Here is a 16,314-nt window from a genome sequence, read left to right as displayed (position 1 = left end):
AGCAGCAGATGCTCCCTCAGGTTTAATCGCAGTGTTGGCACTGTGTGATAAGTGAGTTCTGGGTTGTAGTTTGGACAGTCAGTCTCTAAAAGGCTTGTCATCACTTCTCTATATCACCTGTGATATGGCGAAGAGATTGTAAAATAAAGAAAAGGACTTACATGCCAGCTCAAGCTTAGCTCTGGCTTCTTTGTCTTTGGCAATAAATCTATATTCGCCCTGGTCACGGGGCTTAATATCACAGATCTGGAGCCTGTGTATCTTCCCTTCACTCATCATCTGGTGTTTGTCACCCTGGACAACAATCATGTTATTTTTTAGCCACTGGACTTCCACTTTGTCTTTGTTAAGCTCAGCTAAAAAGACAACATCAGCACCAGGGGCTTCGAGAATATCTTGAGGAGGCCTGATGATCTCCACAGGGATTTCTGGAAAGCAAATGTTAAATAGAAATAGGTTTGTATTAATAGTATTTTAAAAATTCATTGCTAATATTAGGGTTACGCTTTTGCTTAATCTGTACCTTCCACAAAAAGTCTAGCTCGAGACTTTCTGTCTTCTACCCCACAAGCATATTCACACTCATCATCCAGCCTGCAGTCTTTTATGATGAGTCTGTGTATACTTCCATCTTTTTCAAATTTGTATCTAAGGAGAGATTGAATTATGGGTTAGCAGACATAGTGATCATTAGGTCATTAGTGTATGCATAGCTACAGAAGTAGAGAATAAGAAATTCTTTGCATACTTTTTGCCTTCCTTGATTTCTCTCCCATTTCTGTACCATTTTACATTTGCTTTTTCTCTGGAGAGCTGGCAGGAGAAGACAGCATCATCGAACTCGGTGACTGTCTGGTCTTCCAAGTGTTCCACAAATTCTGTTGGGGCTTCTATTATAAGAAGCTCAGCCACAGATTTATCTTGTCCAGCTGTGACAACGTATTCACCTTCATCTGGGAAGCCACAGTCTTTAATGGTTAGAGAGTGCTTGTACTTATCAATTCGGTATGATACCCGGTTGTCCAAAGGCACTTCTTCTCCATTTTTGGTCCACTTCAGTGTCACGTTGAGACGATTCACCTTGCACCAGAATGTGACAGATTTCTTCTCCATTGTTTCAATATCCTTAAGAGGTTCGATAATCCTAAGATCTTCCTCTGTTGTGAAGAATAAGAACAACGTTGACCCTGTTCTCATAGACACTAATGGGAAAATTTTCTAAGACTATATAAGTTACTTACCTTCTACAATTAGGTTGGCTGCACTTTTAACATTTTCACCTCTGTGGTTGGTCAGAGACACATTATAGTTGGCTTGGTCATCTAATCGTGCATCTCTAATTCTGAGGGTGTAGACCAGGTCTTTTTGGAGAATAATGTATTTTGCACTGTCAAATATGGCTTCTTCATTTCTGAACCACTTGGCCTTAGCACCTTCAGTATTGACTTCACAGTTGAAGACAACTTCTTGTTGCTCCTTCACACGGGTGTCTTTAAGAGGAACTATGATCCTGAGTTTTTCTGAAAACAACAAATGAGACTTTATGGTATGAAGAAGGACCAAGGAATGCAACTAAGCATAAACAAACATAAAAGACTAGAACAAACTTACCAATCACTGTCAAGTGAGCGGCTGCTCTGGCAGCTCCAACCATGACAACGTAAGTGCCCATATCTTGTAATGTGGCATCTTTTACCACTAGGACCCTCTTTTTGCCATCAGCGATAACATCATATTTATCTCCAGCTTCCAGTGTGTTATCATCTCTCTTCCACTGGACTTCGAAGCTTTCCTTTGATATAGTGCAGACAAACTCAGCCTTTTCTCCTTCAAGAATTTCAAGGTTTTGAGGCTTAGAGATGAATTCAGCAGCAAGTTCTAGAAAGACAAAAGTTGCATGATACTGAAAACCTGTGTCTTTAAACCTGAAATGTAAGAAGTATGAATTGTTAAAAATAAAACTCTATCCATTAGAATTATCATACCGTGTACTTTAACTTTGCCATCAGTTCGAGAACTTGGGAGTCGGCAGTTGTAGCTGCCAGCATCCTCAAGATGAGCGTTCTGAATGACCAGTATTCTCTTCCTTCCATCTGCAAGTATTTCAAATCTCCCCGTTTCAATGATCTCATTATCTCCTTTGTACCAGATCACTTCTGCTCCAGGTTTAGAAACTTCACAAACCAGTTTGATTGTGTCTGTCTCACTAACTTCAATGTTGGCAAGATTTTTTGTAAAGACAGCTTCTTCTTCTACGAGGAGAGCAAAAAAGAGGATGCATGAAAGTGGTAATTAATTTTTTTTTCTAACACTCACAGTTCAGCAAAGGAGAAGCTCTCACTTACCTAGGACTGTCAGCATGCCGGAGGTTCTTGCTGTCCTCACTTCACAGGAATATTCTGCTTCATCAGCCAGTAAGCACTTGTTGATGACAAGAATGCGCACTGCTCCCTTCGATATGATGTCATATTTTTTGCCTTTTTTGATTTCAGCACCATCTTTGAACCACTGAACCTGTATTTAAGACCATAGATTTCTCGATCAGTTTTCTTTTATTTTTAAATTTTTTTATTTATTTATGTGTGTGTGTGTGTGTGTGTGGCCAGCTCAGCCCACCAGGGGGCGGGGCTGGCTGGCATGTGGTGCTGGGGGATTGAACTGCGGTCCCTGTGCTTTGCCAAGCTTGTTCTAAGTAGGTGCTTTAGACCACTGAGCCATCTCACCAGCCCCTCTCGATCAGTTTTCACATTGCTCTTTGATGTGAGTTTATTTAAGAGGAATTATGATTCTGAGTTTTTCTTAAAGCAACCAATAGCACTTTATAATAGACCAAGGTGGCAAATACAAATATGTGTAAATTCAGAAAACAGTGTTATCAGTTACTGTAAAGTGAGCTGCTGTGATGCTATTACCAGCTCTTTTAAAAATGGGATCATAAAAGTTTAGAGCCAAAGAGGGCCTTAGATATCATGCAGACCAACTCCTTTGTGTGTAAACTGAGGCTCAAAGTGAAACCTGGCCACGGTAGTGCAATGGCAATCAGAAGTGTCGGCTTAAGACGCGAAAATGCAAATGTTTTGATAGTTTTTGACCTAAAAATAGTATTTCAGCATATTTAATTTAATATATAAATCTCTAGATTGTGAGCCCCATGTTTTTCAGCTATAGCAAATAAATAACACTTAAAGAGAACTAAGTATATATTTCATATTAAAATAATCTTTAAAAGTAAAATGGTGATCAGAGAAAGGATTGACTAATCTCTTCCCTCTTTCTTTCCTTCCTTCCTTCCTTTATTCCATTTTCCTCCCATATTGGCTGGACTATAAGTAAACGCAAAGTCATTTGACAATACATGATAAGAAGTGTACGATCACAGACCTTAGCATTTTCTCGAGAAATTTCACACTCAAACCGAGCCATTTCTTTTTCTTTAACTTGAAGATCAGTGAGTGGTCTTAGGAATTCCACATGAGGAGCTGTAAGAAAATGACGTCAGAATTAAAAATGAGGTTTTTAGAAATGTATTCTGATATTACTGTGACACACATTAAGAAAAAGGGAGTCTTTGGTGGGGACTTTCCAACAGTTATAAGTGACTTGAAGTCATTTGGAGCTACCAGTCAGAAATAATATTTTGCTTTCTATATAATCGCAGCAGTTTAGATAAAATTATTGGCATACTATATGTCCATCTTAGTTCTTTTGAGTGATAAATAAAAGAAAATCTTTATTGATATTGCCAGAGTTGAAAGATATTGTTTGTCAAAATAGACACCAGCAGAAAAGGAACAGGATCTTATTTAAGGCAACCAGCATAGTCTTTCAGAAATTAGTAGAACCAAATGCAAATACAGCTTAAAGCACTGTCTCACTTGTGTGTGACTAAGAGTCATGAGTGTAGTGGAAATCACAAGCATCCAGCTTTTTTTTTTAATTCAGTTTCAAAGATGTTACATCCAATGCAGGCATAGCAGCTATTAGTATGATAATGAGTTATATATGGAAGGGTGATTCAGGATTTTACATCTCTTGCTTCAGTTTTCTTCAGAATTCATTCAGCCCACTAGGTATGATTAAGGAGCTTCCTGCTTGCCCTTTCTTTCTTCAGAGCTCCTTGGGAGTCCTTTCTGAGATGGCCCTTCTTGATCGGCAATGAACGTTGGCTGATGGGCTTGAAGATAAACCTTGCAGTTTGGCCTTCTTGGAGCAGAGGTAGATGACAAAGGGAAGAAGGAGACCCAAGAAGCTACTCTGACTTAAGCTAGAGTAGAGCAAGCACCAAATGGAAAGAATAACACAGTACAAGATGAAGCACAGTGGAAGCCACTAGGTTGTAGCTGTTGACAGATGGGAAATGACTAAACTAAACAAATACTGCACAAAAGTATGCACTGAAAAATGGAATGGTTGAATAAAGGAATGGATGAAACAAATGAACTAGTCTGTGGTGTTTTGAAAAAGACTTTTTCTTTTTCCTTCAGGGAAGATGTAATGCTAAAAGCCATTGGAGTTCTTCCTTTAAAGAATGCAGGACCCAAGAATCCAGGCCTTGTTCCATCTTCTCATTCACTTATTCTTGGAGGTTGATTAGGCGAATAGCTTTCTCCTATCGCAGTAGTTCATAGTATATTTCTGTTCACACTGAAATTGCATGCTCGTTTTCTAGTTTTTCCTAGGCTTAATTCTCCTTCCTGATGGAAATCACTTTCACTTTCTCTTTTAAAATCAGGACTCTCTGCATTTATTCTTTATTCAATATGACCTCAACAATAGAATGTTCCTAGAATAGGCTAATAGGCTTTTCTCAGCACTTACAGAAAGGAGGCATAGCAAAAACTGCTTGATGTCTTTATTAGACTAGAGGCAGCATGAAGTTTTTGTTTTTGCTTTTTTTTTTTTTTTTTTTTCTCCAGAATCAGGGATTGAACTCAGGCCCTTGTGCTTGCCAGGCAAGCGCTTATTCTACTGAGCCATCTCCCTGGCCCTCAACATGAAGATTTTTTAAGAAAAAAATATTTAAAGCATCAGGTCAGTATCCATACTGTAAGTTGCCAAGAAATGTGGTTAGGCCAAGAAGAACATGCAACAAGTTTTGCTTTGTTCTTTTTTGTAGTCATAAAGAGCTGTACATGAAAAGTCTTATGTAAGAATACTTACGCACGACATTCAGGTTACAGGAAGTCTTAAAATCCTTAGCATCACAAGTGTATGTTTTGATATCCTCTGGGGTACAGTTGTGTATAATAAGTTTTCTGACCCTGCCATCAGCGACAATTTCATACTTCTTGCTTTTGAGGATTTCTGTTCCATTTTTGAACCATTTCACCTTAGCATTTTCTCTGGACACTTCACACTCCAGTACTGCAGTGGCTTCCTCTTCGACCGTCTGGTCCTCAAGAGGCTTAGTGAATTCAACTGGGGGTTCTGAAAGAATCACACTCATTAGCTTTTCTCTTTCTTTTTGCCAAGAGTTTCAGTACCTTCTCAACTTTCCTGTGGCATCTCCAGGATTTTTTCTGCTCTGAGTTTGCTCATTTTAAAGAAGTGATTTCATATGTGATAATATGATAAAATAATGATATTTTATCATTATTTATGAAGGAAAATCACTTTGAAAACAATGAAATTCGAAAATAACAGCCAACTCTTCATTAATAAAGTGATGGGTAGCTAATTTGATAATTCTTCCCCTCACTGATTTTTGAACTACTAAAATATGCAATAAAAATAAGAGGAACAGAACAAGGAAATAAAACACATGCTAGATAATTTTGACATTTTAAACATGGTGTGTGAAATATATGACCAGACCAAAAGATAGTATTAGATTTCTGGATATTTGGTTGGCGTTAATGATGTATGGTACTCATTGTATAAAGATAATTGAGAGTTGGCAGCATTTACGAGCCTCTGCATTCTATGCATTTCAAACCAAGTCATACATATTTACCTTTCACAAAGAGATTGGCTTGAGTTTTGAAATCCTTTGCTGTGAGTTGGACTTCGCCAGCATCTTCTAACTTTGTATCTCTCAGCGTAAGCGTATGGACTCTTCCTTCTGAGCGCGTGACCACCTAGGTGTTTTTTTTTTCACATAGAAAAGTGAAGTTTAAGAATACATGAGACATCAATCCAGCATCTGAGCTCATCGAATTCATGCAGATAAACAGTGCTCCCCAATTGTTTTATAATCATACAGCACACATGTACTTAAAATGAGTTAAGCCAGTAGTTTCTAATCCTTTAAGAATATTTTAGATTTTTCAGAATTAACTTTATATAATTTACAAGGTGGCCTTTTATGTTGAACTTTATTAGGCTAATTGCTGTTTGTATTTGTGATCTTTTAAAAGATCACAGATGTATTTATATGCATATTTATATAGGTGCATGTGTCTCCATTCTACTGGTGGATATATAATATGTATTATATATTATTTTATATTATGTTGTTGTTATTTTATGTTACATATCCTATTATATATATTAGAAAAGCAAGAAGAAAAAATAATTAGATATGATAAGCTAAAAGTAGTCTCTTTTCTTCTCAAAGTAAACCTTGCATTCTAACTGCGAGGTATTTACCACAAAACAAAGAACTGGAACGCTGCTTCTGTTTCTTCTAGCAATGACATTTATTTTGCAATCCAATAAATATGATCAAAATAATTCGTGTAGTTACTTGATTTTGTTCAAAATTGCAGATGAAGATGCTGGCTCACTTTTCCTTTGCCTATGCCTGAGCATTACTATTGAGCAGTCGAGTAGCAAGGGTGTCACAGATGACTCGCCCAGACAAGAAGACGGGGCGTGTCTTGGACCGCCTGAAATTCCTAAAAACTACACCTGTCATGGAGACTGGTTTTGCACTTACTTGGAGTTCATCTAGAGGTAAAAATTATGTATATATTTTTGCCAGTGAAATTATTTATTATGCTGACATAAAGGAATAATGTTTCACTGAAAGTTGCTTTCCTTAAGAGCAGGATATGATTATTCATATAATTATCTTAATAATTGAGAATAAAACATCATAAACAGGTAGGAGAGGGTAATTAAATATGTCCTAGGAACACAGCTGCTACTTAAGAATATGGCTCTTGAATGGGAAAAATTGTTTTCTAGATTGTATTTCAAAATAAATTTTAAACTTGCAATTTATGGCTATTTAAGAAAAGCATCTCAGTGTCTAATCCATACACAGATGTGTCTTTTTATTATCACATTGCTTTATCATCTGAATTTCTCTGGGGCTCCTTTATAGCATTCTCTGTCAGGGTATAATTGCTCAGAACATAGTGGTTCTTGATGAATACCTGATATGCACAGATATCAAAAGAAAAAGAAGAAAGCAGGTATCTTATAAAAATAAACCAAAAAAATGGATGCCAAAGATTAGGTACAGATATTATTAAAGGTTACCTTAAGAAGTCTTTACTAATAATGGGAGCACACTAGGGTAACACGGTATACATGAAGACTGATCAAAGTAAATAAAAAAGTATCAAGGGCCACTTGGGATCTAGCAGTCCTTTCGTGAATTGATTTTTTTAAAAAGGCAAAATGTACTATTTTTATAAAGTGTTCTTAGGAGCCAGGGAGATGGCTCAGTGGAATAAGCGCTTCCCTGGCAAACGCAAGGACCTGAGTTCTATCCCCGGTTCCGCAAAAAAAAAAAAAAAAAAGTTATTTTCCTGTTTCCTATGTTTTTTCTCATTCTATAATCTGTTTTTGTTTGTTTAGTTATTTAAGTTTTGTAAGAGAAAAATTTTGCAAAAAGGGAAGATTAAAGACCTGAGTTAAATTAAGAAGAGCCTGTTGTTGAATAGATTTAATTTAAACAAAACCTGTGAAATGTAATAAAATCACTTTATTGCTGCATAGTTCATATTGAAATTCTTTTGCAAAAAAACCACTTAAGCAATATAAGAGCAAGTTCATGGAAGGAGGAGCTATTTTAGGCAGCTAGAATAAAGGATTAAAATTCCTATGCCTAGAGAGACACAAAGGAGCCTTCTAGAATGTTAGTAAACTGATCCTTTCTAATCCTAGAAAAAAAATTTAGTGGCACTAAGAATAAAACAGTTTTATATTAGAAATAAGACTGATCATTTTTCTTTTTAGGACTGATCTGTTAGTTTAATAAAAAGCTTGTAATTTGACCACAGCCTCTGTAGTAACATGACAATGTGATCTATCCTTAAGTAGGATCATGAAAAACCAATTCTCTGCCTTAAGACATAAAATTAATTGAACGTACTTAATATGAGACATGCACATTTAAAAGCAACAATCTGGAAGGTAGAGAGGGTGCTTTTGCTCCATTCAGGATTTGGAAGAGTTTGCTGTAAGGAAAGTTTGCTGCTATGCAACAGATTCTCAAGCTCCGAATGGAATGCGCGGCTGCCTTTCCTGGCTCCTAAGAAAGGAGACCAACTGCTCAGGATTGTCCACATGACAGGCAGAACTGATCTACTGGATGGTGTACTGACTTTGTCCTGGGACCCTTTGGCAGAATACTAGTTTTTATGTTTTCTTTGAGCATTTGTTCCAAGGCATTATCTTCCAATACTTGAGTCAACTTCAAGGCTCTTTATTAGACTGAATCTTCTTTCAATTATATTTCTTTAAGACTTAAAAGTTTGATTTCTAATGAGGCCTTGACATACACTCAATATTATTTCTGAAATATTGGAGGAAAATGTCACAGAACAACGTACTATCTTGTGCTTCCCTACCCCAACAATGCTGTTTTCTATATATTTCAACAACTTAAAATTAATGGTAAATTATTTGGAAATGTACAACGGCTGTGTTCGGGAGAAGTACAAAATACATAGGGCCAAATATATGTTTGAGTCTTAAACAAATCTCAGTTTTTGCTTATGGTTCAATTTTGGCTCAGTTATGTACCAATACTTCTTAGAGTATATCCATTCATACATGTGTGTAATAGCAGCACCCTTTTTTCTTGTCAATACCACCAGTTGCACTTTAAATAGTCCCCATGCATTCCAGTATATGCATAGTCCAAACCACTTGAGGGTTAAAAATAGTGTAGAGAAGTGCTCAAAGAGCAAATCTGTCTACAAGTTATCTCAACAACTTGAACAACTGCCTGGAATGGAGTCCCAGCCTGCCTCCTCCTGTAATCCCCTTCTCTGCAGAACACTAGATAGCGTGCAGATAATTAGTCTCAATACTCCATGTGCACTGTTGTTATTCAGCACCCAGCTAGGCAGCCTTCTTTGACCCTTCCTGTCTTCTGGTTGAACAAGCTCACACTGATCGCTAAGGAATGCTGGCCTTTTCTACAGTAATGCTAAAACTTAATACTTTCAATTTTTATTTCCATTTCAGTAAAAATGTCACAAAGTCAATCCATCCTTCCCTAGTTTGGCAAATCTGTCCTGCAATTTCAGCAGAAATCAAGCCACGGGAGGGAGATAAGGAAAGGTGGAGAAGGAGACATCAGAAAGGGCAAAGAAAAGGAAGGGGCAAGTAAAGAATCTGATGGGGGTGAAGGGAAAGAAGGTAAGGCAACCATGCCCTTGGTTTCTACCTTGTCGCTGGGCTCCAGCTTCTGCCCCTTGAGATACCATTCCACGGGGATGTCCTCATAAGAGAGCTCACAGTCAAAGGTGGCTGTTTCCCCTGCAGTCACTGTGACGTCCTTTAGAGGCCTCAGAAGACCAATTACCCGTGCTTTTCGGGAGGAAAGAAAAGGCCTCACTTTACTCATTTTGTAATTCCAAAAGAATAGACTTAGTTCTCAACTTCCATGGTTGCTTTCTTCAAGAATCAAAGAGTCTCAAAGACTGGCCAGATAAAACTTCCCACTGAATGTGGCCCCAAGGTGCTGCGAAGGGGAAGGCTGGTGGCTGGCGAGTGGGTATTTGTAGGGTCCCTTCCTTGGGAGGTACAAGGTCAGCAAGAAATCTGCACTGCATCTGTCTCTCTTCTGGGCATCAAGTTCCTCTTGCTACATAAGGTATGTGACTTCCAAAATAACTAAGGCTCTGATTGGGTAGAACCAGAGGCTCCGGGCAGATAGCCTGTCTACATCCATCAGCCACTTTGCACCTTCCAAAAATGTTAGCCTATTGCGCCCTGCCTCCTCCATTCTCGAGTCTGAAATGCCCATACAGCAAAGTCTCCTCCACCCCAGAATTCCAATTTTATGGCCGGGGGGTGGGACATGGCATTCTAAGGGTTCTCAGACTTTTACTGTATGTTCATCTACTTCAAATAAAATGACTACAGAAGTAAGAAATTATATCTTGGTACACTTTCTTTTGTTCAGGTGGCCAGACCAATAAAATTTTCAAAACTATACAGTGAAGATCATTTTGATATTAGAATATCAAAGAAGAAAGTATACAAAAGCCACCTTTCATACTTTAGCCATGTTGGGTAATTTAAAAATTCCAAAGAATTTTACTTGTATTCACTTTCCACAATAGTGTATATTTGATTTTCAGCAAAACTATGCAATACTCACGCTTAACTCTGAGGTGAGCACTAGATTTAACATTCGCAGCTTGGAAATCCACTCCGCCAGTCTGATCCAGGCGGCAGTTATGCAAAATAAGGAAATGTATTTTGCCTTCTTCTTTAATTTCACACTCCTGTACAAAAAGAGAGAAAAAAATATCATAGCAAATAATTTCATTTGAGATCTTTTCCTAAGCATAAGCTATCTTAATTAAAGGAATACCACCAATGGCGAGATTTTGTGTATATGAGTGAGATAAAGCACGCAAGAAGCAACATTTATTTCACTGTGTAATCCTAAACCAACACGCAGAACCACAGAATACATGTAATTTATACTGTGTTGGATGAGAAATAATGCAGACAGATCCCAACAGCTCTCTGGATTTAAGTCTGACAGAGAACCTGATACCATATATTAGATGCTCTGCATGTACTGTGACTTTTCGCCTGTCCTTTTCTATTTCACACAGCAACTCTTGGTGTTGACAAGTTCAGAAATAGCCTTACAGGTGTCTGGAGTAAGGCCTCCCCCTTGAGTTTCCAGTTGGCGTGGATATCATCTTCAGAGATTTCGGTTTCAAAGCGCGCTGTCTCAGTCTCTATCACCTCTACACTGTAGAGGGGTCGCACCAGTTTAATTTCCCGATCTGAAAAAGTGAAGGGTCAGCATGTACCATGAGCGCCTAGTAGAGATAACACCAATGGCGTAACAGGGGACACACATGGAAATTTCCTTACCCTCAATGTCAAGCTTTGCAGAGGTCTGGTCTGTCCCACAGTCACAGGTATACTGTCCAATATCTGATTTCAGGGCTTTCTTTAGGATTAGCATTCGCTTCTTGCCATCAGCCTTAATGACAGCATTTTTCGATGGCTTTATTTCCTTCCCATCCTTAAACCATTTCACTGGTGCGTCTGCTTTGCTGATTTCACACTGGAGGACCACTTCATCCTTCTCCACACCTGTGTAATCCTGGAGCTTCCCAGTGAAGTATGGATCGCCCTCTACAAAGAAGGCATAAATGGAAGAAGTTTGCACCCATGAAGGAAAAGAAGGAGCTCCCGGAATTCTGCGTGTATTTCAAAATCTCACCAAATCTTCACTAATTTAACAGGATTATGATAAAAAATTCTCTAACTATTACAAGAAAGGGAATCAGTGCATTGCATTTATTAAATTTGTCTATATAATATTTTTAAATATTTCATTAACAGTAGCTTAAAAGACAATTTCCCTTTAATAATATTCCTTCATCATCTAGCTAAATTTATATTTTTCAGTAAGTCTATCATGTCTGGTTTACCTTGAAAGTTCATATTATTTATTTTTCTTAGTCTGTTAATAGTCTTTAATATTGCACTTATATATTATTCATACTTAATCTTGATATGAAAGTACTAAGAAAAATAATGCTTCTTTTTTATGTATTTAGTACAGGGTCTACAGGGTCTCACTATGTAGATTGGACTCGAAGTGATCCTCCTGTTTTCAGCCTCCTACACATTGGGATCACCACACCCAGTCTCGTGCTCCCTGGGGGCAGGGCTATCTTGGCACAGGGATCAAACATGGGCACCTAGTGCTTGCCTAAGCAGAATAATGCTGCTTTTTTTTTTTTTTTTTGGAACCGGGGATTGAACTCAGGCCCTTGCACTTGCCAGGGAAGTGCTTATTCCACTGAGCCATCTCCCTGGCCCCAGAATAATGCTTCTTAAAGTGAATTACATTATCTTCTTTTAGAAACTTGAAAAGCATGTTTCTGAAGTGAGGAAATAGTAAATATATAATTATCTTAAACATTGAATTTAAAAGAATTAAGAATTGTAGTTCTGATTTTAACTGACTTTTGTGGGCCTAAGATAGAATCTTCATTAAAGTTCTATTTTTATGTGAAAGCATTTCAGAAATAAACCTGATAACACATCTGATAGCTCCTTAAGGACCAGGACTGCTTTTGTACAATATAATACTCAGAAGGCTGTTTCATATGAGATGCTCCACAAATTTCTACTACGTTTTATGCAGTAAAATTCAACTTTAGAAAGCACCTACCAAGCACAGTGAGTTTAGCTTCTGAACTTATCCCCATGGCTTCAACTCTAATCTGGGAGGTGTCGTCAATAGACAGATCCTTGAATGTGATCGAGTGTGTTTTCCCAGCATCGTCCATGGAGACCCGCTTGCTGGTGTGGAGGCGCTGGTCATTCTTGAACCAGCTAACTGGAATGTTGTCATGGGACAGCTCCACTGTAAACACAGCGTTTTCCCTCTCTTTGGCTGTTACATCTTTGAGAGGTGTAAGGAATTTGAGCCGGATTCCTGAGGAAAAAAAAAAAGATACCTCATTAACTGCAGTACTTGAACAAGGAAATGTAAAAATGAAGGGGAAAAAAATTCATTTTAGGGTGCCCCCTCTGATAAAAATACCTTCAATGATCAATTTGCCACTTGTACGTTTGTCTTCAGCTTCAAACATGTATTTTGCTTCATCTTCAAAAGCGGCTGACTTGATTACCATTGAGTGCCTCGTGCCATCCTTTATGAGCTCAAATTTGTCATCGCTTGCGATTTCCTGGGTTCCTTTCAGCCAGCGGAATGTCTTGGGCTCCCTGGATACTTCGCACTCAAACTTAGCCTCGTCCTTCTCAAAGACTTTGACATCACTGAGAGGAGTGATGAAGATGAGCGGCAGCTCTGAAAGAAAAGGACCATGTGGGCCACATCAGCACCTGCTTCTGCTCATAATCTCCGGCCCATCCGGGAATTACAGCAGGAAGGTTCACCAGGAAAATGCTGAGAGGCACCTGACAGGTGGAGCATACCTTTCACTTTGAGATTGGCTGCAGATTTAGCATTGGCCGCCTGGAAGGAAACCTCTCCAGTCATGTCCAGCTGACAGTTATAAAGAACCAGAACATGCTTCTTCCCGTCTTCAATGATCTCACAGTCCTAGGTAGAGGGAAGGTTAGAAAGACACAAAGAACATTTGCATCAATGGTTCACACTGCAAATCATTGAGCAACTTGACTTTTTTCTCCCTCGCAAACAGCCAAACAACCTCCCTCAGTCTGATCATTGGGTCTTTGACTCACAGGCGAAGCAGTCAGAGGCTCTCCTTTGAGCTTCCACTGGCCATGAACATCTGGCTCAGAAAGTTCAATTTCAAAGCGGGCTGTTTCACCGACAAAGACTTCCACTCCGTACAGAGGCTTTTCCACTTTTATCAGGCGTGCTGCAGTCAGAGGAGAGTTGTTAGTGCAGTGGAACAAAAAGCTGCGGCTTCTGAAATGCTAAATTTCAGATTTTGAGGCAACTCACCCTCCACTGTCACGTTTGCTTTGGTCGTGTCTGTGCCACAGTCGCACACGTATTCGCCTTTGTCTTTAAGTTCTGCCTTCTTGATCTTTAAGATGCGGCGCAAGCCGTCAGTCTTGATGGAGTGCTTGGGCGAGGGGACGAGCTCTTCACCATCTTTGAACCATTTCACTGGCACATCTTTGCTTACTTCACACTTGAGGATGATCTCATCCTTCTCAACTCCAGTTTTATCATGTAGTTTCACAGTGAAGTAAGGATCCGCCTCTGCCAAAGGTTTTTGACATATAATCAGAATGTGAATATACAAAATAGGGTAAAGATACAGCTACTTTCTCTTAATTCAATGAGAAGAAAGATTTGCACTAATAGTGTTTGGACAGGATATCATGTCTGCATCTTACACTATGAAGAACTACTACGAACACAATATACGATGTATTAATTATTGAAATTTTCCTACTAATCGGTTTGAAAACTGTCTCATTGCTGTTTGTTTCTCAATAAAATTTTAAAAAAAAGAATGGGAAAAAAAGCCCCTGAGAATAACAGATCTAAAATAATGACCAGCTACTCCTAGCCCTGCAGGGCTTGGCTGCCTCGTTACAGTGGGTCACACATACCTAAGACCTTCAGGTTAGCCGTGGAGCTCAGGTTTTTCACTTGGGCTTTTATCTGAGATATGTCATCCAGTGTCACTTCCCTCATTTCCAGTTTATGAGTCTTGCCTTCAGAAGACATGAGTACCGTCCTAGTTGTGTGCAGCTTGGTGTCATTTTTGAACCAGACCACGTGCATCTTTTCATGCGAAAGTTCACAAACAAAAGTTGCTGTTTCACCTTCTTTCACTGTCTGATCTTCAAGAGGCGATATGAATTTCAATCTTATACCTGCAAAGCAAGTGTGCATAATATATTCAGAAATATAATTTACTTGCAGGGAGATTCTAATCTAATCAGCCTCAGTAAAAGGGACTGATTTCACACAGTATTCTTCTTGTTCTTTTTTTTTTTTTTTGTATTTTAGGGAAGGGTCTACAGGTTGTTCAGGGTCTCACTATTAGATTAGGGTGGATCCACCTGTTTACAGCCTCCCAAGAGCTGGGATTACAGCTACACATCACTGTGCTCAGTCTTAATTGCCATCTCAGTGCACCCCAGGATCAGGGCTGGCACGGCAGGCCCAGGGATCAAAACCCCGGCCCCTTCACCAGTTTGCAGGCATTTTAATCCACTGAGCTATTTGGCCAGCCCTTCATATCATATTCTTTCCCATCAACTTTTTATTTTTTATTGATTGATTGATTTTCACCATTCTGCAGATTGAACCCAGAGCCTTCACATGTGCTACATCTCAAGTCCTTTTGATATATATATATATATATATATATAGTACAGGGTCTCACTACACAGATCAGACTCAAAGTGATCCTCCTATTTTCAGCCTCCCAAGCACTGGGACTAAAGGTGTGTGCCACCACACCCAGTCCTAGTCGCTGTTGCAGAGTGCCCTGGGGGCGGGGCTAGCACAGCACACCCAGGGATCGAACCCCAGTCCCTGTGCCTGCCTAAGCAGGAACTTTAGTCCTCTGAGCTATCTGGCCAGACCTGGTATTCTTTTCAAATGGAGCTGTGGTCTCCATTAAAAAGTCTAGGTTTGGGTTTAGGTATGTGTGTTTTTGGTGCCATGGAGAAAGTAATGTGATGCTGATTGCCATGGCTTTGAACTTGGTGTCTTCTCTTTAAAGTGACAGATGTGTGTGCCTTCCACATAGGATGTCAGAGGCAGATCCTGTCAGCTCTTACCTGTCACAAATAATTGTGCTGAGGTCTTCTTGCCTTCCACCTCTGCAGTGTAGACACCTTCATCATCAAATTGAGAATCATTGATAACAAGAATATGTTTCTTCCCATCAGCAATGATATCAAACTTGTCAGATGCCTTGATTATATCAGGTCCTTTAGACCATATAACATTCGCCTCTCGGGTGAGGACGCATTCAAATCGAGCCTGTCGCTTTTCTGGGACAGTGACATCCTTCAAGGGCACCGCAAAGTCAAGTTCAATTTCTGGAAGTCAAACATAAAGCATGAGGCTTTGCCTTCCATTCCACTGCATTTCAGAAAGACTGAAAGCTTTTAGGACAGGAAAAGAGCTGAGCGCCTTCCCTGAGTTCTGAAAACCCCTTACCTTTGACTGTCAGGATGGCAGTGGTCACCGCATTAAGGGCCTGGTAGAGCACTTCACCAGCTTGGTCCAGTTTGACTTTGTGCAAAGTTAGGAAGCGTTTTCCTTCTTCCTGTTTGATCTCACAAGTCTGAAAAATACCCCAGTAATTTTAGTTAGCCTTTGTGTGAAATACCATTTCCTCTAGCAATGTTTCAGAGAGAGATTTCCTCCTCACATTACTACTAGTAAATGTGAGCCAAATAGGTCCCATCATAAAATGTTACAAAATTTGTCCAAATTGTTCACAACTGCATCAAATCCCTTCCCTT

At 39.2% G+C, this 16,314-nt stretch overlaps 1 protein-coding gene across 12 annotated transcripts in view; it reads right to left on the bottom strand.

The window, feature by feature from the left end:
* The window catches only part of Ttn (titin), a 274,946-nt gene that overhangs the window by 94,670 nt on the left and 163,962 nt on the right, over positions 1-16,314 (bottom strand). For all 12 annotated transcript variants that reach the window (XM_023719078.1, XM_023719080.1, XM_023719081.1 and 9 more), the window contains 22 exons: positions 16,007-16,133; positions 15,622-15,885; positions 14,440-14,706; positions 13,820-14,083; positions 13,594-13,733; positions 13,324-13,450; positions 12,929-13,195; positions 12,554-12,820; positions 11,239-11,505; positions 11,008-11,147; positions 10,505-10,631; positions 9,566-9,708; positions 5,954-6,077; positions 5,161-5,427; positions 3,382-3,479; positions 2,346-2,514; positions 1,986-2,252; positions 1,612-1,878; positions 1,242-1,520; positions 749-1,157; positions 524-648; positions 162-428 (listed from right to left, as the gene is read on the bottom strand). In XM_023719078.1, the coding sequence (XP_023574846.1) occupies positions 162-428; positions 524-648; positions 749-1,157; positions 1,242-1,520; positions 1,612-1,878; positions 1,986-2,252; positions 2,346-2,514; positions 3,382-3,479; positions 5,161-5,427; positions 5,954-6,077; positions 9,566-9,708; positions 10,505-10,631; positions 11,008-11,147; positions 11,239-11,505; positions 12,554-12,820; positions 12,929-13,195; positions 13,324-13,450; positions 13,594-13,733; positions 13,820-14,083; positions 14,440-14,706; positions 15,622-15,885; positions 16,007-16,133 (4,672 nt within the window). The remainder of the gene's footprint in view (positions 1-161; positions 429-523; positions 649-748; positions 1,158-1,241; positions 1,521-1,611; positions 1,879-1,985; positions 2,253-2,345; positions 2,515-3,381; positions 3,480-5,160; positions 5,428-5,953; positions 6,078-9,565; positions 9,709-10,504; positions 10,632-11,007; positions 11,148-11,238; positions 11,506-12,553; positions 12,821-12,928; positions 13,196-13,323; positions 13,451-13,593; positions 13,734-13,819; positions 14,084-14,439; positions 14,707-15,621; positions 15,886-16,006; positions 16,134-16,314) is intronic.

This window comes from Octodon degus, unplaced genomic scaffold (genome assembly GCF_000260255.1).
Source record: "Octodon degus isolate 3935 unplaced genomic scaffold, OctDeg1.0 scaffold00065, whole genome shotgun sequence".
NCBI classification, from domain to species: Eukaryota; Metazoa; Chordata; class Mammalia; order Rodentia; family Octodontidae; genus Octodon; species Octodon degus.
Note: the sequence above shows the minus strand (reverse complement) of the source record. Positions and strands in the feature narration are given on the sequence as shown.